This window comes from Amblyomma mixtum, chromosome 1 (genome assembly GCF_055824585.1).
Source record: "Amblyomma mixtum isolate Tamu chromosome 1, ASM5582458v1, whole genome shotgun sequence".
In the NCBI taxonomy this organism is placed as follows: domain Eukaryota; kingdom Metazoa; phylum Arthropoda; class Arachnida; order Ixodida; family Ixodidae; genus Amblyomma; species Amblyomma mixtum.
Window position 1 is genome coordinate 225,536,993 of NC_143012.1, and position 24,889 is coordinate 225,561,881.

General features: G+C 45.7%; 1 protein-coding gene across 1 annotated transcript in view; it reads right to left on the reverse strand.

Moving 5' to 3' along the window:
- LOC149371075 (low-density lipoprotein receptor-related protein 4-like) overlaps positions 1-24,665 on the reverse strand; it is a 322,806-nt gene extending 298,141 nt beyond the window's left edge. Inside the window, exon 1 of the mRNA XM_089564550.1 lies at positions 24,011-24,665. Within this exon, the coding sequence (XP_089420676.1) occupies positions 24,011-24,086 (76 nt within the window). The 5' untranslated portion in view covers positions 24,087-24,665. The remainder of the gene's footprint in view (positions 1-24,010) is intronic.
- Between the last annotated feature and the right edge of the window lie 224 nt (positions 24,666-24,889).

A 24,889-nucleotide genomic window follows, 5' to 3' on the forward strand; every position in this document is an offset into this window, starting at 1 on the left:
ACCGGGTTGTGGGCTACCCTCCAAGTGTGTGTATATATAAATATATATATACATATATGGTTTGTATATATATATATACACACATATACAAACCAACCATATATGGTTTGGTTTGGTTTATGGGGTTTAACGTCCCAAAGCGACTAAGGCTATGAGAGACGCCGTAGTGGAGGGCTCTGGAAATTTCGACCCCCTGGGGTTCTTTAACGTGCACGTACATCGCACAGTACACGGGCCTCTAAAATCTCTCCTCCAAAGAAATTCTAGCCGCCGCGGCCGGGATCGAACCCGCGTCTTTTGGGTCAGCAGCCGAGCACCATAGCCACTGAGCCACCGCGGCGGCATATATATATATATATATATATATATATATATATATATATATATATATATATATATATATATATATGACAGAAGCCAGCAGCCACAGAAGCCAAGGGGCACAGGGGATTTTTTTTTAAGTTATTTATTTTGTGGTGTTGATCAATTTAGAATATTACTGAATATGTTATCGTTTTAAAGATAACTGATTAGAAAAGCAGAAGAAAAAACAACCACCTGCCGCCGGTGGGATCCGAACCCACGACCTCCGAATTACGCGTCCGGTGCTCTACCTCTGAGCTACGGCGAGGGCTGTCAATTCTTCTGCTTTCGGGGGTATTTTTGTTTACAAGTAACCTAACCTTGAGAGTGTTCATCAGCGCTACCCGCGTTCATAAGCGGCGGACGTAGAAATCCTGAGTTACAGCAGGTGTGACGTAGAACGTCATCGAACGGAGAGGGTGGAAGCTGCGTGAGAACCCTCTTATGCTTCCTAAGGCGTCAAGGCTGCCAGAATCGAGGCCCTCGCTAAGCAATTAAGCAATAAAGGGAAGGGGATGAGGGGCTCGTTATAAATATGACAGAAGCCAGCAGCCACAGAAGCCAAGGGGCACAGGGGGTTTTTTTTAAAAGTTATTTAACACTCTCAAGGTTAAGTTACTTGTAAACATAAACACCCCCGAAAGCAGAACAATTGACAGCCGTCGCCGGATAAGCCCTCGAACGTTGCTCTACGCTTGTTGTGCGCAGGGCCAACATATACTTTTCTTGAGTGCTCTGTTATAGTGGCGTTGATATGCAATTCGCGGATGCTGCCGTTTATTCGTCTGTGATGTCTTCCTTAACTCCTCTCCACAGCTAATGTGATCGCTTGCATTTCACCCATGCAGTAATGAATTGATTCATTTTTGTTCTGTACAAGAAAGCACAAAAATAATACAATTTTATTTCATGTATGCACCCAGATTAAAGAATTTGCAATTCAGCTTCGATCGCGAGGATGGCACTGCGAAAGCAAGACGCTGCCCGTTTCCCGTAAGTAGCCCATGTTAAAATCGCTTACCGCTGTGAACATTTCATTCTAAATTTTTTCACCAGTGCTTTGAACGTCTGCCATGGAGTCGTTAACCACAGCTGTTTGAGAGCCCTGTGTGTTCTACTGCACAACTTATACGCCAGGTTTCTTTAAGGCAAAATTAACTCTGTAATGAGCCATTAACGGAGGGAGCTTACCTAAAGCGATCGCTTTACTAGGAGAATCGCTAATAACAACTGTGCTGATTACAAAAACGACAGCTGAAACCGGATGACAAGATTCGAATATGAAAGAAGCAACTAAAAGAGTCGTGAATAGTTAGAAAAAAGCAACGGCACGACGTGTGGCACATTCAGGAGTTTAGTGCCGCTTATCAATCTTCACATCATTAAAGAGGCATTTTAGGCTGGTATTTTAAGTAACCTCTTCAGTTAACACCACCGAGATCTTGATGATCCGATCAGGACTAGATAACGTTTTACGTAAAGTAGACATTCAGCGTTTACTGGAATCATAGTACATTGATCCGAAAGCGGAAGGAATTCCGCCTTGAGGTTCGTTGTCGAAATAATCATGGAAGCGAATTGATGACAGATCGACGATGCCGGATGTAAATCGCGCGCTGTACAGAACCCAGTAATTGATGATTTCCAGCAGAGAAAGGCCTCGCGAACGGGCTCGCATTGCGCCCATGTTGGATGCGAAGAACGCTTTGGTTATCGACTTCTAAATCTCGACTCCGTGTGAAAGTCCAGCACCCTCGATAGGCCAGGACACTGACTAACGGTTATGTATGCGGCTGGCGTTCGCGTTTATGGTTCGTGGTGGATGCACTCACGCTAAGTTTCGGTTCGGAACTTAATGAAGGCAGTCGGTGAAAAATAGCCCAATGCTTGTTCAGTTCGGCCACTGAGCATGCCTTCCGTGAAGCGCTGTAGAACATTAACAGTATGTTTATAAACAGAGTAATTTCCTTTCAACTTCACTTGAAAGTGTGCATAATTTTCGGTTTTTAAAATGTTCTTTGTTTAGCCGCTGATGGAAATAAACTTTTTGGAGCACAGCAGAACGTGGCGTAGACTTTCTAGGCGATCTTTGGAAGTACAGAGTCGATCAGATTTGTCTAGAGTACTCGGACGGTATTGGGCGAAGCAAATGAACTGTACTTTTTTCGAAGCTGCTTTCCTAGCGGTAAGGCTCTGATGCCTGTGCGTTCATGTCTCTATTCAGCTACTCTCCAGTGCAAGCATTATCGATGAAAGCCAATACCTGCTTCATAATTTCTCTTCATTTCCCCCGAAAGGCACTTTGCAGAGCTCTAGACAAGTATGATCGACTCTGTACTCTCGTTTTCAGGCTTGACAGCTAAGCCACAACTAGGAAGCCTTTCTTGCCTCTTAAATTTAGTGCCCCCTCTCCAGGTGTAAGTCTGAGGTTGCCATCTTTGACTCATTTCATCGCGATGGGAAGCTTAAATTATGCACAAGAGATAGACCGCAAATGAGGGAGCCCTTCCTTCGCGCGGTCAGCGTGAAACTTACAGCTGAGGCAAGGAACAATAAAGAAAAAAAAAGAGCGAAACAAACGCGAAAAGAGGACAAAAGTAAAAGTTACAAGAAACCAAGGCAGACAGCACAAAATTGTGAATACATCACAGCAGAAATGAACTCAGAGCCGTGCCCTAGCGCATAATTCAGCATATAACAAGCGCAAAATTTCAAAGTGAGAAAAAAAGAAAATGACTTCAAAAGAGAGTGTTCCCTTAACGTTTCAATGCTTCTAAATGGAATGACTCTACATAAATATACCTTAAAAGACAAGGAAGATGATTGAAATAAAAAAAATTCAAGCAGTGAAAACCACTTTGAAAGGACGTCACGCACGCAAGCAGCGTGCAGATTTCGTAGACTGTTCTCGGTTGTAGAGTCATTTAAGAAGTGCGTGAGAGGTTTTTAGCCCCGAGTCGCACCACTGAAACAGTCCCGGAAGTGGCCACCCGCTGCCCATGCACTACGCTTCCGACGTTCCTCGCGGCGGCAAATCGAGCGTAGCGACATAAAACGTGAACTATGTTTCCCGGGCACTTTGCAGATTAGACGCTCAGGCAGTCTGTCTGCGGGACCTTGAAGGGATATTTTCATGGTTTAAGCAGTGCTCTCCCCTATAGAATGGAAGACAGTCTTAATTTCTTTTTCCTGTCAGCAATGAAATTTGAAAGCTGCCACTCAGAGTGAATTGTGCCAAGTGGCGTGCTTTCACCACTTAAATCAGCCCTCTCTCAGAGCTGCACAAAGCTGCGCAGAACTGCGGTGACCATTGCGGTGTCTCTTTAGGAGAAGGCCATGTAGATGCTTCCAAAAAAGAAGACCACCCTTTCTAGTTATCAAGTTGCAAGGCATTGAGATGCATAAATGGGTCCCGGTGTAGGCTCCTTCTTCACTACATAACGAGCGCAGACCAGTCGACCAAACTGATTCGCGTGTTTGCGACACGCAGATTATTTTCTTCTTTGTCTTGATAGCCTGAGTTCAAAATTTTGGTTTCAAGGTTTATAGTTGTGTCTTAAATTTTAAGTTCTTGAATTTTTGTAGGTATATTTCGGTAACCACGAAGAGTGAGTCACTCCCTGTTTTAATGCTAATGGCACCCATAGAGTATGGATTGTAGGGATACGCATAACGAGAACTTCACAATAACATACTCTATCCGGATGCCGCTGCACAGACATATTCTAAATAAGAATTCTTACGTTGCTGCAATTCGCAGTACAAATGTTGCCGCTATTATGGCGTTAATGAAAATGTCTTAGAGGCTGCCGGCCTGGATGCAATACCCAGCTATAGTGAGCATGGAAAGAATGGTGTACAGTTATAAGCAAATGATGATGATGATGATGATTATGATGAGATTGATTGAACCAAAGGAAGGTTTTGTCAAAGATCTCCAGAGCACAAGGTGTTCTACACAGCAAAAAGTGGGTGAAAAGCTAATTTTCTAAGCATTTTACCCCTATATGACGATCACAATGTCAAGGGAGAGCTTGTACGTATTGTGAATGAAATAGTACCAGGAAACAGTGGGGATCGAACCCTGCCCTGCCACAAAAGAGGCGGAAGCTCAGACCATTCACCACCGCTGTGATTCCTGCAGACAACCAGCTGCTTCCTATGCACTTATGTACGCAAGTACCGCTTAGTTCGAGCTATATTTGTAATTACTTTCATTACTTCTACTTCTAGAGAGCTTTGCATATACCCGCAAAATACGACCTGAACACTTTCTGTGCCGCCGCGGTGGCTCAGTGGTTATGGTGCTCGGCTGCTGACCTGAAAGACGCGGGTTCGATCGCGGCCGCGGCGGCTGGAATTTCGATGGAGGCGAAATTCTAGAGGCCCGTGTACTGTGCGATGTCAGTGCACGTTAAAGAACCCCAGGTGGTCGAAATTTCCGCAGCCCTTCACTACGGCGTCTCTCATAGCCTGAGTCGCTTTGGGACGTTAAACCCCATAAACCAACCGAACACTTTCCGCTCGATCAACAGTCTCACTATCATTTTTGGCCGCTATATGAAATTGTATTCTACGTGAGAGGCCCGTCAGAGTGAAAGGAGAAGTAACTGCTCAAAGCGTTATCTCCATTATTAACACTAACACATAACAAAATCCAGGGTTTTGACAGGGCACTCTTTGAATAAACAAATAATATCAGATGTAAACAGTAACATATCAGGACAGTAAACATGGCAAAATATTCTGAACCTAAGAAAGCTTGCTCCCATTTTTGACCGTATATATACTTGGCCCGCCTCTGTTCATATTAATAATACAATACGGTATAGATTATCTGCAGGACTAAGCTTTCATTCCTCTCTTCACGGGTGTGGTGCGCACACCGCATAAAGAGCGCATGGTGCGCACTCATGACGTCTATATTTTATAAAGAGAAAGCCTGGTTGCTTCCAGGAATCAGCGCCCAGAACTCAATCTAAAGAGCGAAAGTGCGAAGCAAGTATGTGGTGGTTTTGGCATCTCCAAAGTTGTCAATACTAGCGCTGCAAGAAAGCCACTAGATTCAAAACGCTCCCGAAATTGGTATTCGAAGTGTCGTTATGGCAAGCGAAATTGCCATCTGCCGGCAGACGCATGCTATTGCAATATGCTAAGAGAACGAAAGCGCACCACTTGCTTTGTCCTCACACAATTCTCCCCACAGCTGGCAAAGTTCACGAAGTTTAGGTTTTCGCGTCTGTTTCAAGGGTGTTGAGGAATTGATTTTCGGTATTATCGTAAAAGAATGAATCGAATCCATAATCATTTATAAAGAAGATTACCTTCGACATGCATGTGGTACGGATGTTTAGCGTGTTTTTTTAACGTTGTGCTGAATCTACAATAACTGAGTCCTTTCGACCATTAAAAAAAAAGAACTAAGAGCTATATCAGATACAAATCAATTTTACTCTTTCCTTTTTTTTTTCTGAAATGCAACAAATGGGAACATCTGGGCTCGCCTGATTAGTGCAAATTAATTTCTCTTATGTGTGGGTGTCTTTATAAGGTTTAGGTTAGCATTCTTTTAACATATCGATTCTGCATGTACCGGGCGATTATTAAAGCTTACAAAGTTCTGTTTTAAGCAGCATGAAAGAAACCAGCACTTACAGGAGTGTGAGAGATACGTCAGTGCGTTCCAAACAGCTGGAAACACTATATACGTGATAGAGCTCAATATTTTCATGAATAATTAGAATAATTAACGAATAGACTCTATACACTTTTATTTGGGGGGAAAGATTGTATTTTGAAACTGAAGGCCATCAATATTGAAGACAAGCAAGTTTTTAAATTTTCTGTATCACCAATGTGGTTTGGAATACCGAGCGTCAGGAACCGGCGTTTGAAAGCTCGCTGAGCTGGCTTTCCTGAGCTATAAGTGCACAGTTTTTCCAAGGCTGCGAAATTATTACGAGACGTACAAGAATATGCATTTGATTAATGCTGCCATCATTTCTGACTTTGATTTAGATGTCTTTATAGGATTTTCGTGATGTGGGCTTCCATACAACTGGAGTAGTGGTTTGGGCTTGTAAGTCTTGTTGCATGGCTAGAGAGAGCAGCTCGAAAAGACGAGGCCTAGAGCCGAAGCTCGGCGCTTGTCCTCTTAGCATCTATGTTCATTCTCGTCTTTTTGCACTGCTTCTTCTATACATCAATAAAGCGTCTCTGGTTTGAGCGGAGTATGAAAGCGCACCAAGGGTAATCTCGTTGAAATGCACTGATGATATTTTACAGTCAATGGAAATAACTAACCTCGGGCGCTGCATTTAGAGATGAACGTGAGGAATGAACAGATTTCGAGTTGGAATTTAAGGCTACTGAGTGATATTGCTATATTGCTATATAGCTATATTGCTATATAGTATAACTATATTGCTATAACTATATTGCTATAACTATATATTGCTATATTGCTATAACTATATTGCTATATAGTTGCCTTATTTGTTATTTGTTGCTGTCGTCTACATCATGTGTAACAGCTTATAGTGGTCGGGACCCTTAAACAAATTTTGTTGGGTCCCTGAAGTTCTGTGTTTGTATTTCTTTTTTTATGCTAAATAAATACTTTCTACTTTCTAAAAAAAAAAAAAAACTTTCTAGAAGTATAGAGCAGTAACTTCTCGTTGTACACGTTCTGTGCAGATATGGATATGATCAAGTACTGAACGAAGTACTCAAGTGGGCTGGTGAAGCATTTGTGAGCACTACTAGAAAACTGAATGACGCTTTATACAGCAAGTAACTACATCTATGAAGGCTTTTTATAGGCCCTGCGTAAAGGAGCGGTGAAGGTTTTTTTCTTAAGTGGTAATGGCTCAGTGGCTAATGTGGTCGACTCTTGACCCGAAAGAAGTGGGCTCGATCCCTTCCGCGGCGGTCGCATTTTGATGGTGGCTAAATACTAGAGGTCCGTGCACTATGCGATGTCACTGCGCCCGCCTTAAAGAACCCCAGGTGGTAGAGTTATCCGAAACCCTCCAGTAGAGTTCTCGTTGACCTGAGCCTATTTGGGCCTTAAACCTTAACCAAACCGCCATTCCTAACGTGGATCCGCATGGTGGGCTTGCATCATGCGTTCCCTACTGATTAGAGGATTTAATGTTTCTTCGAAAAGGGGGGAGGGGTAAGGTTTAGGTTAGTGAAAATGAGGTGTTTTGGTATTGATCCATTAAGTTGTTTAGGCCATAGAAATTCGTTTAGCTTTAAATAAGGTTGTTGCATCTCTCAATGCCGGAAGTTACATGACCATGAATGTGTTGTATATCCTCATAAGGGCTGCAGACTGCTCCCCGCATCTTAGGCAATTGAGGAGACTGGGACACACACACGCATACACATGCAGGGAAACAAAACAAATACAAATTCTGGCTCCAAAGAAAAATAAAAACAGCCATTAGCATAGCTTAAAGAATTCGTCAGATAATCAGAAAAAAAAGGGTAACAGCGAACAAAAAAAGTCGCAAAACGAGCACTGAAACCTCAAGCCTCCGTCAGCCAGATTTCTGTAATCTTTGTTTTCTACTGGAACAAGCATTGCACCGCAGATATATTTTTTTTATTCCTGTCTGTAATTTTTCGAGTCGAACAAAGTTTTCCGCTGGCACCATCATCAAGCGAAATCTAGTAACTCTCACAATGGCTGGCCCCCGAAACCAGGAAGGACTATAACGGCAGCCACTATAACTTGTTAAAAAAGAACAGCAGACAAAAAAGAAATGACCATAATCGAATGAAATCGCGTTTCCACCGGTAAGAACCTTCAGATGACGGTGAAATATTGAGCCGAAACGGAAGAAAACGAGTAAAAACGCGGCCGACAAAATGAACGAATTGGTAGTAGCGAATAAAAAGGGGAAGTAAGAAAAGAAGAACGAGAGAAGGAATCGGGAGGTAGGGGCCGACATGCGAGGGAATCAAAAGGCAGGCACGCACACAGCCGCAGGCGCATAAATAAGCTGTGCCCCATGGTTTCAGAAATCCCCCCCACCCACCGACTGTCCGCGTCGAGATAACGGCCCCAGCGACGGTCGCTCTTTCCACTGAGCCACGCACTGCCTTCGTTGAAGGCCGCTTGAAAGCCGGGGGGAGGGGGGGGGGGGGGAGAAAGGGGGGGGGGGAGCTCTGGCCCATCGGCCGGAAGGATAAGGGAGGGTGTTTGTGGCCAGTTGCAAGGGAGGAAAGAGGGGATCACTGGGTCTAGAAAGGACGTTCGGCAAAGGAGAGGGGAGGAGGGGGGAGGACGCACACTAGTTTTACGCGACCGGGCACCACCAAATCGATCGACTGACACGTCCTCCTTTTTTCCTTCTTCTGTTCTTCTACCTCACTGTGTTGCTTGTTTCTGCTTTCTAGCAACCACTTCTTCTAGTTGCCTGCTTCCCCGTGGTACGCTCGGTTTTCAGCCCAGTTTTTTATCTCTCCGTCCGCTCTCTCATTGTTCTTAAGTATTTTCTTTTCTTTCTTTACCACCCGCCGGCATTTGCTTCCAACGAGGCTAAACCGAAAGTGGTCCAACCGTTGCCTCATCGAAGTCTCGTCGCCTACGAGTCCTCCGCCACCAACGCTCTTCTTTCGCACCGTGTATTTCTGCGTCTCTTTGCACTCTGAACGTCCCCTTCTTTCCTTCCACCCTTGCACACGCACACACAGCCTGGTCTTTTTCTGTCATCGCCGCCGTTGCCGGTCGACCGTGTCTGCACAGTCGATTTGCTGCAATGTCTCCCTCTTCCGCTCTCTTTCCCTACACTCCCAACTATTCACACCACCTCCTCCTTTTTTTTTCATCGTCACCGCCAGAGCACTTCTTTTCGAATCCGCAAGTTGCCTATAGGCTCTGCGTACCCGGCCCTACTTCCGAGATTCCGGCCTGCGTCGTCTTCTTAGCTCTGCCTACAGGCTCTCGTTGCTTCGGTCTGGCAGAGACTCCACGTTTCCCCCAGTGTCCTTCGCATCCCCGCCCAGCGTTATGACACAATCACGTGGAGTGGCGGCGGTCGTTTCCAAGTCACCGCCGCTGCTAATCTCGAGAGGTAGGAGAGATACCAAGGGTGTGCAAACATTTCCTTTTCGCCTATGTGCTTTGGTATAGTTTGGGACTACCGCGTGCCCCGATGCGCCTTTAGCTTTTCGTTCAATTGATTAGTGTTTTGCCCACGATGGCTGCATTGAGGAAGAAATAAATGATACAGCGTGGCAAGCTGAGTGCAACGCTTGAATTCAATTTGATATGCGTATTTTTGAAACAAGTATGCCGCATCGAGTTTCAGCCATTTGCCCCACGAAGCTGAGCAGGAGCTCCTGAATTCAGCAGCAATCTTTGTGTCAAGGTTAACGATGGTGGTGTTCAGTTTTAACGCAGACGTACATTGTTGACATGCACTTCGCAATTCTTCGCGTACGCTAAAAAGCGGCTGAAATGAAACTTGAGCCGCCGCTCTGACTGATAATACTGGCTATGACTGCCAATACATTGAGTCATAAATGAGAAGGACTAATTGTTTCCGAACATGTTTAACAATAAGGTTACCTTATTTCATTTAATTCTGGAATCGTTACCCAGTTTTAGTAGGCATTAAAAGAGAATTAACGTACTTCTCTGAAGCATTCAGGCTGTGTTCCCCGTATAATCATAATATAGATGAGTCAATCGGTGCATGGATGAATGGATGGAGACTAAGCTTTGAAACGGGGTGTCGGTGGGCGCCACCGTGGTTTTTCTTTCTCTTCTTAATATTTGTCTGAACAATCGGTCCACTTTAAACGTAGTATCTCAAAATTTTTCCTTCTAAAAGGTAAATTTTGTTGAATTGAACAAAATCTCTATTTTGAATTCTGTTCTTTACGGCACTGCCCTGCTTTCAAGCGACCAATCTTACAATCGTTTGTTACTAACGCCTACACCAGACTCGTTTACATTACCTTCGTTACTTTTAAGCCCTAGGGCTCCGTTGAGAGTAACTGTGCCCGTCTCGACATCTGTATAGATATTGCTTTGTTCTAATAAAATATGCTTTATTGTTTCTACAAATCTGCCGCATGCAGCACATGAGTCACTGTCGTGATTAAATTTATTCTTGCAGCTCGACACCTTGACCAACATTCACATAGCAGGGTGCTACAATTCCTTCCTGATTTAACTTTTTATTTTCTCTACATGTCCGTGGCCTCCTGTCTTTAACAGAGTACACTGTAGGGCCAGTTGGTCATACATAATCTGAACGAACAAACGTAGCGTTTAAACAGGACACAGAAAGATGAGGACAGGACGGGGCTTTCTTTCATTAAATTAATCCACCTCTCATCTTGTACCTTTTTTACTTTTCTTTTTAAGCTTTTTATTTCCCCGTTACGGTTTCCTTCATACTTGCTGTTGTAGTAATTTTCCGCAACTCTGAGCGAATGTTCTTTCTCTACAAGTGCGTAAATACTTAAACTGCCCATCTCATTTCGTCTACTTTTCTCAGGCGTTCATCGTGCAGCATATTTTGGTGCGAAATACATACTTCCCGGGGTCAAACCGAACTAAGGATCTTGTGGGTTGCGTGAACTTGAGGGTGCACAAATAGAATAAATATTGCCGCGACTGGGTTTGGAACACGTGCCGGCGTGAACAGATCACATTCGCTGGCAACTGCACGAGGGCACAATACTATCGCCGCAACCCATCACGCCTTGTGTGTAACTGCGACTTAGTTTCGCGCTGTGCATTGCACATCATCGTCTTCGCCAACTTCCATGTGCGGCGCAAACCGATCAGAACAGCCTAACCTCGATCAGACCTTAACCTGAGTCTAATACCGTTGCCAGCCTTGCCCAGGACCCAGCAAAGCAAATCATGAGCCATCGTGGTTAAGCACATGCTTTCGCACGTCTACTCAATTTAACTACGTTAAAAACCTTCCACTTGTTTGTGCTTTTGACGCTTCGAGAAATCCCCAACCCATCTGCCCGTCCCTGTACTGCCTCATTAGTGGTTTGAACGTGAGCACGGAATACTAATCTGCCAACAGCTCTCCGATTTATTTCTAGGCCGGACTAAACTTCTGCCTGCAGCCTTAAAACCACCATCCCAAAAGTAAGCCTTGGCACCTTTATTCCTTTCCAGTTACCCCTCAGTACTGCATATATGTTGTACCCCAATAACGCCCAATGCTTCATACAGCGGCATCTGTTTCCCGTTTTACGTTCACCGTCTGTTCGGTCTTTTTCGTGTATTTCTGTCCTTCGTTTGCCCAAACCTGAAAATATTTGTATTTTGACAATTTTTCTACCTCCTGGCCTTGCATGCTAAGCACCTGATCAATGTAATCGTTGAAAATCTTCAGACCTGACTTAACTGCGCTAAAAGTCAAGCCTAGCGCGCGCCCTTCGTCTTCATAAATATAAATCAGCGTCTGTAAGTCTTCCTGGCTATCGGATAATAATACAGTATCGTCCGCAAACATTAAACCCTTGAGCAACTGCTCTACGACCATTCCGCGTAATATGTAGGAGATGTTACAGCCTTGACTGCTTTCTCCTAGCCGCGCTTCTATTTTTAATATGCAAATCATGAACAGCAGCGGTGACAATAGAAAACCCGATCTCAATCCTTTGTATGCTTCAACTGCTGTCGCGGCTCTTATTTCTGACCATACAATTTTTATCCTAATATCATTGTAAGGTTCTTTTGTTATGTCACCTTTTGGGCGCTAGCTGAATGCTGAACCCCCAAGTTTTGGCATTGGCTGAAAGGTGGCAAGTGATCCGTTGTGAGTCTAGTGTTACTGTACAGGTCACGACGGGACCATACAAAGTACTCTTAGAGGGCCTATATGCTTCCTTTTATTGTCGACGTAATGATTAACCTAAATGTATCCGTTGACTGCAATTACGCCAATGTATGACAAACGTGCGGCCAAATGCGGCCCAAATGCGTGTGCGTGTGTATTTAATGGTAGGTTGGTTTAGAGGGCCTAAGATTTTTTTTATGTGTAGCAAGGACGCAGTCCATGAAGCCACCTAAGCCATCTGTGTTTATAGAACACATATTTTAACTGATTATTATTGGGTACAACGGTTTACTTTGGACCATAAGCTGGTGAGAGCGCTCATTTCGGCAGTTTTTGTCGGCCTTTACGTCTTACTTGCAGCCCATTTGAGGTGTTGGCAAATTAGTGAGTCATTTCACTGATAAAAAACGTTGATTAGTGTTTTACAGAACTTGTCATAACTTTAAGGCTGAGAATATTTATGTGCGAACATTTCTGTCCAAAGTTCTGCAAACCAGGAGGCAGTGTCCCAGTCTGCCTATTTAGAGTTTATCATGACAGAACAGTGCCAAATTGGCATACTGGTGCGCTAACTTCCCAACAGGCAACACAAAGAATACATCACGAGAAACAGTTACAGACTTGTCTGTAATTGTGTCGCGTGGTGTACACTTTGTGTTGTCTGTTACGAAGTTAGCGCACCTACATGTTATTATGAACGACCAACTAGCCCCCTTTAAAGCGCTGCTGACGATAATAGTATCATAAGCCAAAAGCAAGTACATAACTTGCGCTTTACTTGTATTCGTTAATCGTAAGAGTAGTTAATTTCAAATGCACCTATTTTCACCTCTAACCTAGCTTGGAGACGAAAACATTTATTGCATTTTATTTTATTATTTGTTGCTTTAGGCCTCGTGGTTTCGCCTCAGAGATGGTTGCTCAAATGAAATTAAATGAAGAGACGTTGCAAAAGCGCTTCCCGACTGCAGCCTGCGGGTCGTTGAGAGAGAGGTAACACTAAAATTGAATGCGAAGTTTAGTTCTGTCCAAAAAAAAAGCCAGCTCAAGTCGGCAACGATTTTCAGTTTAAAAGTTATATCTTAAGCGCAACTTCCTCGATAGCAGACTCATTCCTCACGATAACAAGACTTCCAGCGCCTAACACGAAAATTCAACAGCGACAAGTGGGCAAAGCTCCTTGGTGCTTCCAAAGCTGAAATTGGGAGCCGAGAGGTGCCAAGGAGCCCGGCATTGGAGCAGCGTTAGGCACGGCTGGTGTACGATCCAAAGGGGTAGGAGCGTGTTCAGCAGCCAGATTACTCCTGGGCGCGTCCAATTACGATGGCACCGACTTCAATCAGAACTTCCTAGGCTGGTATTCGCAAGGGGCTGCGCATTTGCATATGCTCACCCATAGGAAATGGAAGGTCTGCGCGGCGTTTTTTTTTGCTGTCTTTTTATTCTTTTTATTCCCACGAACACCGAGGAGTCATTGGTGCCCGGCGTGCGTAGTGAAGCACCTTAATTAACCGCCACATGATACGTTACCTGCTTGTTGAACCATGACATTATGAAGTAGTAGCTGTGGTTAGGGGTTTATGAGTGTGCCCCTGAGTGCGTGAAAGAGGAGTGAGGCAACCATAGGCCTTTTTGCGCAGTTTTGACGAGCCATTTTCATTTTGGTACTTGCCTACACGTCATCGAACTTCAAGAATGGCTTAGTTAACCAATTAGAGATACCAACTGGTAGCGTTCACCAAGTCTTGCAGACTAGGTGCGTCATAGGTGCGTTCCGTATGAAAAGAAAAATTCTGCATATGAAACATTGATGCCAAACTGAGTGGCCTGTGATGTAATTTTTCTTTTCTGAATTGCCCGTACCTCAGCCAGCCCTATTCAAAGGAAGCTACTCAAAACCGTTTTCCGCATTGTTTATTGCATTTACGTATACGAACACTTCATCTGAGCGCTAGCGAATAACTCATCGGTGGTAAATTGCCCGATTCTATAATTCCCGCTCGCTATGGAAAGAGAAGCGATGCAACTTCGTGCCGTCGTCCGATGGAGCAAGTATCGGCGTTCATAAATATGAGCATAAATTCACCTATCGCGCCACCGCTTTACCATTGCCCTTCCAGCACGCTTCGGCAAGAAGAAAGCAATGATCTAAAACCCATCGCGTTTCTGCAATGTGAGCGTCGCAGAACGACAAACAGAGGAAAGAAAAAGCTCGAGGCCAGGGATCAATCAACCGGAAAGCGATATATTTTGGCCCAGCAGCGCTGATATATCTGCCGCTCCCCTTTACGTCATTGAAATGGTTTTCTTTTTGGCGTTCTCATATATCGGTTACATGGGACCGAAAGGCTAACCCGGACAGGAAAAATAAACGAGAATGGGGGCTAGAAGGACTGAAAGAGATACGTTTCCTTTTTTTTTTACCTTTTCCTGCCGGTATATGAAAACGGACTTGCTGTAGAACGCTGTGGAGAACCGAGAGGCGACCTCAGCATTTGCCCATCAAAGGCAATAGAGCCAGATTGGTAGCGAAATCCGATCAGAGCGCTTGAGGAGTCCAAAGCTAGTAGCTCCGTGCTACGAGATCAAATCACGAATACGGGAGATTTTGTGTCGCTCCTACTGCAGAGATGAACAGGAAAGGAAGTATTTATTATCCGGTTAAGACTGCTGTTAATATATTTACTTCCAGTTTTGTTAAACTAAACCTCTGCGTTTAAAAACGACTGGCCTGGCTCTTCATTTTCTTTACTACGTTATGTGGTAGTTCTTGTGTTTGGTTATATGATATTCTTTGATGTTTCATGAAGCCACTGCGAAGAATAAATGAATCATCTGAGGTAGACTGATTGCACAGAGCCGTTTACCAGTTCAATAGTTATATACTCCACGAGGAAAGAGCTATATCATTCGTCCACTTTCATGTTAAAACGCATATTCTGACTTATTCAAGGAGAGTGATGCTTTAGTAATATCGCCTATTCGGACGCCTGAAATTAGCTTAACCAATTTTTCAGTTCTAGCTGAAACAATTTTTACAAAATTTACTGCGTAAACGTATTTAGCTTTATGAATATTTTTTCAATGCAGTCTCGTCTGCCTGTGTATACATAATTCGTTTACAGATGCGCACAATAAAGATGGATGCTCAGTTTTAATTAGTTGAGAAGCATCATGCGAGTAGCAGTGCGGTTTTTGGACTTCTTAGGCCTATGTCCGAATCGTAGCATTTAGAGAGTGGTGAGAAAAAAAAATTGCAACTAAGTATAGGTAAGTTTGGAGGCGCATAAATGTATTTTCTAAGTTCATCGCCCAGTTTTTAGGAAATGGAAAGAACATGCGCCTACTTAGAGCAATGCGGTCGCGGTTTATATTCTGCATTGGCGTCAGTTCGTTACCCCAGTCAATTAGTTGTGATCCCGCTGTACATCATGTGCAAAAGATTGGGACCTGAAATAAAGTGGCCGTTTTATTTTTCAGGGCCTATTTTATGCAGTCTTCTACGGGGTCAGGTATTTGTGAAGATAACTCCCAAAATATAGTTGTTGGTGTTTTAAGTCAAACTGGTTTAATATAATGAATCCTCCGAAATGGCGCACATGGAAGTGTGTATGTTCATGTCCTAAAAAACACCGCACCATGAATTTTAGATGCAATTTGCGAGCGGTATTTCCACCGTCCACGGCGCATACGAACTGGGCCGGTATTGTGCTAATCCATGGCGATAAATTTCTATCCGCGCTGAAAGGCGCCATTGATTCAAGTCTGATTTCACATACCTCAACGACTTGTTGCCCCTAACATCAGTGCGACGCAAATTGAAAGACGACTGTGGACGAATGGAAGGTCTCGCTTCATCATAAAACTAACAGAAACCTGTCTCATGCTCATCCAAAGTTCGCAAATGAGAGGACGGTGGGCTTTGATGCACTCTAATAGATTTCGGTATCTAGACGCGCGCATTAGGCACAGAAACGTTGTAACTAGACTCAACGCTCTGAATGGTCCTTCGTCAGCATTGAATCCTATACGAATATCTGAAATTCACTTCCATGTCTGATGCGGAGCTGTTTCGCAATTAAAGCGGTCATTCATGGGGCAAAAACTTTGCAGAGGAAGCTGCTGTGTTTACTGTGCACTCAGGGACGGGAAATGCGTCGTTAGCGTGGAGAAATTCAAAACGCTGATTTCGATATTCGCATTCATAGCGTGAGGCTTTCTTTGCGTGTCTGCCACTTTCCTAACCACCGGATGGTTTAACATACAGTAGGGTCGCTTTCTAGTAAATTCGATGTCTTTATTTTGCTGCACTGAAGTTACACGCTTCAGGAGAACGTAACTTTCCTGTGGCCGACTACAGAATAGAGCCGAATGCTGTATTCGTGATGGAAATTCGGGAGGGCGCTCAGTGCTAACCGGCGATATTCACAGCATAGGAGAATGCTTTTCAGAATTGTCTTGAGTTATCTAGTAAGATATGATGGGTAGCTTGACACTTTGCTAGCAACTTAGGTGTGTGTTTGTGTGTGTGTGTGTCTTTGATAGCACTCAAAGGTACCCATCAAAAGATGGCGTCCTCATGCAACCTGGAAGGTGGCGGCCTGGATTGCACAAACCGCACTGTTGGCAGTATCTGCCACCACAGGGCAGTGGCGCACCGCTAAATCCCTGCAGCACTGCGCCAGTAGTGGTATGAGGACTCCCAGGGATCTATGAATGTAAAGTTGAGAGTGACCTCATTCACACGGTCGGCTTACTCGAATGCAACCTGATGCGACAGCTGCGTGGCATCGGGTTGCATCACGCCGTAGCGTGCGGCGATTGAGTTCGCGAATTGAGAGGGCGCGCTTACGCCTTCTCAAACGTAAGCATTGTTAAGTATCTACGCTGACTTTCTTTTTTGCTGAAATGCATAGGAGCTGAGCTATTAGTACAAACTGGCAGCGATGGCTTTCGCATCCATTTTTTTTTTTTGCAGCGTATGTCAGGATGGAATTTATTACATAGGTTACTGAAAAAGAGCTGAAATAAAACAAAATCCGGAACTGGTTTCATAAAGGAACTGCGCAGCAGAATAAGTTGTATGCACATAGAAGCAAAAGCCTACGTGCTGCACGAACACAGTGTCTAAAAATCACCCTAAAGTTTGTCTTTCCGAGACAATTAGCTGATGAAATTAGAATCACTTTTCTTTATATGCCCGCGCACAGAATTCCCTGGATATGCATCGTCATCATCATCAGTCTGACTACGTCCACTGCAGGGCAAAGGCCTCTTCCATGTCTCTCCAATTAACCCTGTCCCGATATGAATATGAATAGAGAGAGTGTTATCAGAAGCCTCCTCTTTAGTTTGGCCCCCTCCTTACTATCATCGTGAATCAGGATTAAAAAGAATATTACGAGGACGCTTAAGCTTCGCCTTAAAAGTAGACCCGATGGCGCTTCTAATTTTATTTGTCTTGATTCCCTTTCGTTGCCATTTCTCATCGAATAGCAATCCACGATCCCATTAGCGATCACGGTCATCAATTACAATTACGATTACCGATCACATTACCAATCAACAATCACCAATCATTATCTAGGTGGCAGTGCACGATCTACTACACAACTACATACTCATACACATACAGATACGCATACACAGCATTTGTTCAGTACAAAGAATGGCCGTAACACCACGTTTTGTATATCCGTATAAATATTGGGTTTTATGTTTTTAATGAGTATCATATTAGTACACATACCAAGCACATGTTACTAAGTAATACACACCCCCATGCGTTCACTAGGTGCCCTCTAATACACTGGAACCAACTAACCTCCGTTACCTGCGCGCTGCGTGCCCGCCTTACCCGCACAGGTCCTGCGTTGAAATCCTGATGGCAGCTATGTTGTTTTATTGATTTCTATATTCTTTAATTTTTCTTAATTGCGCCGGCTGAAGGCCGACTTGGGGTTTGCAGCAGAACGAGCTCTTTACGCTATCGTGCAGTATTTACGCCGCCAAGTGGCCAGCATTGTAGTCCTCACATCAACTCTAAACGCGATGTTCACTGGTGTCAGCTGCAGCAGCTCAAGCATCCTAGAAATACTCCGTTCACTTTCAAGGGCTGCGATGATGACATTACGGGCTTTGACTGTCCATATAAGCACGAAAAAAAAATAATATTAAATTTAGCCGGTCTTCACATCGCTGAAGCCTGCTGGCGCATAAATGCAGTGAGGAGACAACTTGCGCATGATTCTGGGCAAACGAAAATTAGTCTAGTACACTTATTCTATGCTCTGGAAGTCACGAAGTTTTGGAAGAAAAAGCTTAAAAGTTGACAAATAAAAAAGAGAACATTCTTCCCATTTAATCTGATCGTTCATGAAATGGTCCAGGATCAAGTTCCCCACTGTACGACGTGCTTCAATGGCGTCTTTTCGTAACGACTATAACGCTCACAGAGCGTCCGAGAAAATTTTCAAAGCATTTGGCGGCGTCTTTAGGCTGCCAGTTCTGCCCGATGTGTACTTACTACCTTCACGAACGCGCATAAGAGTGCCTCGGAGACGTTTGAAACACTGAACGTACAAGTACCTCTGTTCTGCTTGTGACACGTGAATGAGAGTGAGTTGGTGGGCTTATCTTGTGTGGCGACACAGTTGCTTGCCATCTAAGCGTATCAGAAAATGAAGTTGTTTTTTTTTTGTGTAGCCTTTATAGTGCTGCTATCTGTCGCATATATTGAGAATGCTGACCACCAAGATTTCACTCTGCGCGAAAGATGACACAGGATCTGTGCAGCAAACTACCATCGGGGATTTGTGCAGTAGCAACAAAGTCAACGCGAGCTATGGTGCGGTACATGAACGCGAAAAGCGTGAGTTGGAGGCCGGGAGCACTGTTCCTCCTTAAAAGAAGCCTTCGGAGGCGGGCACTGAGCCAGTGATTCTTGGAGCAAATATGAGGGGACCTTGTTTTTTGTTACTAAGAATACATTCCTCGGAAGCAATGGGAGACATAAACGAGCGAGAACTAAGGTGCAAAAATCTCGTTATAACTCTGAATTACAAAACGACCGAAAAAGCTTGCCTCTGACACTTTGATCCCGCACCGAGGCATTCCCGCAACAACGGCGCCTGTCTTGTCTAGCCGTAAAGATGAGCGTATTGCTCTTCGTGCATGCTGCCACGCCGCTGAGTGCGCGCGTTCGTAGTGTCTAACGCTTGGGGCATTCGAGCCACGTCGAGGGAGGCATGCTAGCGTGTATGTTTCGGATGCGGTACGCGTACGTTCGGATTCGGAGCGCCTGTGGCGACGGCAACGTAATGGAGGTTGCGGTGCATACACAGTGCTCGGCGCTCGCGGTATCGGGCATTATGCACATGTAGCGCGGTCACGTAGTGGTCTTTGCATGCGACGTAGGTGTCAGCTTGGTTTCGTAGGTGGGGAAAGGGGAGCCACAGAAGAAGAGAAAATGACGGTATTAGACGAAGAAGAAGACAATTTCTCCATCTTCTCATTCGCATCTCACATAATTCGTCGACAAGAAAAGTAGTGCAGTCAACAAGAGACTTGGCACAGGGACGAAATGAGAGTCAACAAGCCAGACGCGATCTGCAGCAAGCGTCAGGGTTTCAGGTTGCGAGCGTCGAGTTTAATATTTCTGCTCAGAGACTGCGCAAGTCAGTCTCGTAAATGAGTGTTCAACGTCCTAGAAACGAGTAGAAGTCTGGCTAAGGAAGCCATCTGCCACTATCAGATTTCTGTGATGGAGATCAGTGCACCAGTCACCGCGGTGGCTCAGTGGTTAAAGCGCTCGATTACGGAGCCGGAATACCCGGGTTCGAACCCGACCGCGGCGGCCGCGTTGCGATGGAGGCGAAACGCAAAAGTCGCCCGTGTTCCGTGTGATTTCAATGCCCGTTAAAGATCCCCAGGTGGTCGAAATTATTCCGGAGAGCTCCACTGAGGCACCTCTTTCTTCCTTTCTTCTTTCACTCCCTACTTCATCCCTTCCCTTGCGACACTGTGCAGGTGTCCACCGTTATATGCGAGACGTTACTGCGCCATTTCCTGTCCACAAGACCAATTTTTTTATTGCGAAAGCAATACTACTCTCATGAACGGCCTTTCACGTAGTGGCGGCTGGTAGCCACTTGTGACGTTTAGAATGACCTCTGACGTCATACGAGTGTGAGAGAAGGGCTACCATGTCGAGTCGTCGCGCAGCAGCGGCCGGTAGTCACGCGTGACGTTCAGAACGACCTATGACGTCATGCCATGCCTAGTGACGTCATAGCGCGACGTCAGACAAGGGTGAGAGATGGGCTACCAAGTCGAGTCTTCGCGCAGCGGCGGCCGGTAGCCACGCGTGACCTGTAGAGACGGCGCACTGCGTTCCTTCTTTAGACGCGGCGAGGCCGCGTCCCATCCGTTAGAGGCGCTGCGTTCGCTTTCGCAACCTACTAGGCTTAACCAAAGCTAAGCCCCCGCCATTTTTTTTTCGCCAGTGTGCGAGCGAAAAACATGAATTTAAAGGCCATTCAGCATAGAGCCTGTGCAAACTTTGATACCCTTAGGCTTGCAGGAGACAACTCATTTGTAGAACTTTAGGCGCCCCCCTGCCCCGCCCTCGAAAAAAAAATGATGTGCGCAGCCGTTCGCGATTCATAAGTGTGATCTTGTACGTCACGGCGACAAAAATAAAGAGTGCTGGTATAAGGGAAGACGAAGGGAATGCTGCGAAATAGTTTCTGAGAAGGGAGGTAACGAATTGTTCGATGAGCTTTAGAGGAAATTTTTGTGGTAGTTTTGTTCGCGCTGAAGGAACACACGGCTAAGACCTGACAGCACGACAAAGGTTGAAGCATGCCTTGAAAATCAATATAAAAAAAAAAGAAAAGTTTCCGCAAGCGTCGTTCCGGACTATTTCACATATGCGAGAACAAAATGCCGCAATGATTATGAATCTTCAGCGTTTATTAATTACAGTGTCAGCATGTTGGATGCTCACGACGCTGTGTAGTGCCAGAACTTTCTCCACGACACAGTGTCAGGTTGCCGGCGGGCACGGAATATTTTGCAACCGCTTTTAAAGAATCTGCGGTGGTAAATAAAGGAGCAGCGCATTCTTATATCGAGCGTGCCTTACGGTTAGAGCTCTCGAGGCTTATTCTTCGTAACGCGTCTTTGACAAAGCACTGCGTATGGTTACCCAAAACAGTTATGGTTAACAGGACATAGTTCTTTAACCGTGTACTTGTCCCAGTGAGAACGCGTTAAACCACCATAGAGCAGTGCGGTTAGTGTACGATATAGGTTGAAATTTTTGTATCTGAAATGTTTTTTTTTGTGAGGAGGCAGCAGAAGCGGAATTTTTCACACCCGTTGATATTAACTGCCTAAGAACAGGGAAACAACAGGCAAAAAATAAGCACTGCCGCACTTGCTTTGCATAAAATTGACAGTTTAAAGCGCTGAAGTTTGCGTTTCGAAATACTCATCCTGCTTGTAACAAATCCGATCCGCATTTTGGGCACGAAAATATCATGGCGAGGTAAACCTAGGGTCAGCGCATCTTCTCGCAAGCCGCTCTTAGTTACATTAAATCACAAAAAAAAGACAGTAACCGAGTCGTACCGGACAACTGAATCAGGGATTTGGAGGCCGGCGTGCGCGGCCGCATTAAGCTCGGGCAACGGAGAGTCATTAAAGTTTGGCTCGAAAATCCGTTTGGGCTGCCTTCCAAGGACGCACTATTTGAAGCGGCCAGCTTTTGGAGCAGCACAATAAAGCGCTAAAGAGAGCGGTAGCGAAACCAACAAACCACCGTCCCAACCACCCACCTACCCTGCAGAAAAATAAAAGAAGTACAAATAGACAAGATGCGCCCTCCGCAGTGAAGTGGGACGCTGCGCTTCTCCTCATGGAGACTCATTATGCGGTAAAGCCGACCTTCGAAGCGGAGGATGGCCGCTGCTGCTCCGGTTGTAGCAACGGTCGGTCGCCGGTGAGAGAGGGAACGGACGGGGGTGGCGAGGTTCTTCGAGCGCTGATTCGAGTCGTCCTGCCGCGTCGTATTGCCGGGACCGGACGACTCGAGCGGTAGCGAGGGAGCGAGACAGCGCGCCTGCACACTCTGCGTCCAGATTGCATTGAGGATTTGAAACCCATGCTTTCCGCGCGCCGAGCCTCTGTGTAATTAAATCACCGAACGCGCTCGCTCGCTCACCGCTTTCATGATGAGCGCCGTTCCCTCGCTTCTCTTCTCTCTCTCTCTCTTTTCTCCTTACTCTTCGTTTTAGCCTCCCTCATGTCCTTCCCACTACCTCTCCCACTCAACCCTCTGATACCTCTGCAGCATCTCCCCTTCGCCTTTACCTTAAGTTATCCCGGTGCGTGGATGTCGAATTTGCGCCCCCCCCCCCTTTCCGCAGCCTCCCCTAAACCTTCTCTCCCGATTCCTTGCGAAGTTCTGCGCTGGGCCCCTTCACGTGGCGTCCCATTCGTAAGCCATGAATCCTGCTTTCCACTGTCGCTCGCCTTCGCGCTACCTCGCGCGCTACCGAAGTCATCGCCACGTGCAGTATAATTACGATGCGAGAGCGAGTTTCACCGCCTGCAGCGCAGGAGTGCGATGGGTTTCGTAATTGAGGTCGACATTCCGCAGCATCGAATCTTGTACGCAGGCAGTATCGTGTATATGTATGTTTCTTTTTTTTTCGGTATAATAAAGGTTAATCTGGTCGATAGGCTTTGCAGCGTCTGTTCAGTTTTATGCGCTGTAAACTATGGAAATAGTTTTACCGCGTTAGGTTAAACTGTTTTACATTTTCGTTCACTACAGTCAGGCTTCTGGGGGGTTTGTTTTTATCTTTGTGATAACAAACAGAACATAAAGGGCAGGCATCTGTTTTTTCCGACGAGCGGTTTGCAATGCTTGTGTTATTATGTATTTATAAAAATAGTCTAGGTTAAATGCAGTCTACGTTTTTCTATGACTGCTTATGAAGAGTACAAAAGAGCATGTTTGTTTTCAACAACAGATAAGTAATAATCATGAAGCATATGCACGAAGAGGTTTTAGTATCTACTACTATTTTACCCGACAGAAGCGTGACACGTAATGCTCTGCGCAACGTTATAGTGTTTTACTATTCCCCCCGAAAGCTCCGAAAGTGCTTACGCCGAATCTCCTTTTCAACAGCTCATTTACAACTTCCGCGATGTGGCGTTTTTATTGCTGGTACTTGTTGTGTAGCGGTAGATATCTTAAGAGCTCTCCTGAGCATACAGCTATGGCATTCTACAGGCACCCCATAAATGCTTCTCATTTCCGACGTGTGTTAGCTGCGTAAGCATATTTCGTATACATTTTGCATACTGAACCTTGTTGTGACGAATTCAAATATTCGCTCCTCTTGTGAGGCGGTGTTCCTACGGCATGGCTTTAAATGTGCGCTTATTTGGTGTAAATACGGTGCTTTCACTTTTGAACGCTCTTTCACAATGGAATACCAGCCGACATCTTCAACTGCCATCGGAGAGGCGATTGCGATGAACAACACAAAAAGAAGTAAACAGCCAGAGAAGGTATACCACATTGACGCGTTGCTCATTTTTCTCATGTGCGGCGTGTTTTTATTGCCCTTTCTTACCTAATTAGATTGTATTAGTCTCTGTTCTTTTTAGAAAGCTCTTTATGTTCTTCTATAGTTGCATTGAAATGCCTCGTTTCTTTGCAATGGTTCTGAGAGTTGTGAAGTCAAAATATATAAAAGAAAAGGAGGTTGCATTTCGACCACGCGGTAGGAACCGACGCTACCAACCTTTGACGAGGGCGACCACAGCGATGAACACAGCGCCGCAGAGTGTCACTCGGACCATCGGCCCAGCACCGGCCATCGCTGTCACATCATCGCGCCTCCAACCCAGAAGACATCGAAGTCAGCGACATAGTCACCGTGTTCCGACTGTTACCTCTCGCTACTGTCAGTAGTGGTCCAAAAAACGAAATGTAGTTGCCGCGACACCACTCACTCAACTCACTAGAACGAACACCCGATTCACACCGTGCACAACACCACAACTTCGCGTATTAGCGTGACAAATCGAACGACTCGGGCACGAGCCAAGCACGGGAGCCGGTAGAGAGTGGCCTCGTACAGTTGTCCCTCCGACACAGCCGCCGAAGGCCGCTGGCCGCCGCCGACACCGCTGCGGCTATTCCAACGCTGGACTCGCGGGCCGGCCTGAGCGCGCTTCTTGGCCGCCTCCGCGCTAGATAAGAGTTCTCCCTCGACCCCCCTCCGCACGGCGAGCGGGAGGAGCACCCTTCGCTGTTTTTGGCTTCCCTAAAGTGCGGTCCGGTGTATTCCGCAGCGTTCACCGCGTTCTTCAGGGAAAGTGGCGTGCGCCCGGCAGCTCGTCAGCACCACGTGACGCTCGCCCCCTTTGCAGCAGGCGAACAGAGCGGTATGGCGGGCAGACGCTTCGCAGCCGAAGGCAATCTGAACGTCGTCTGCTAGCGGCGCCGGTCGCGCGGGCAGCGGCTCCGTCCACCAGGCGCTCGGAGCCCCGGCGGCGCGGCGCTGATGTCGCCGGGAGCAGCGGCCGGTTGCCATAGCAACCGCATCTGCGTTAGCTTTTGCCGCGGCAGATGATCCTGCCAAGACGTCGCGGGGGCAATTGTTTCGCTTGCTTCTTTT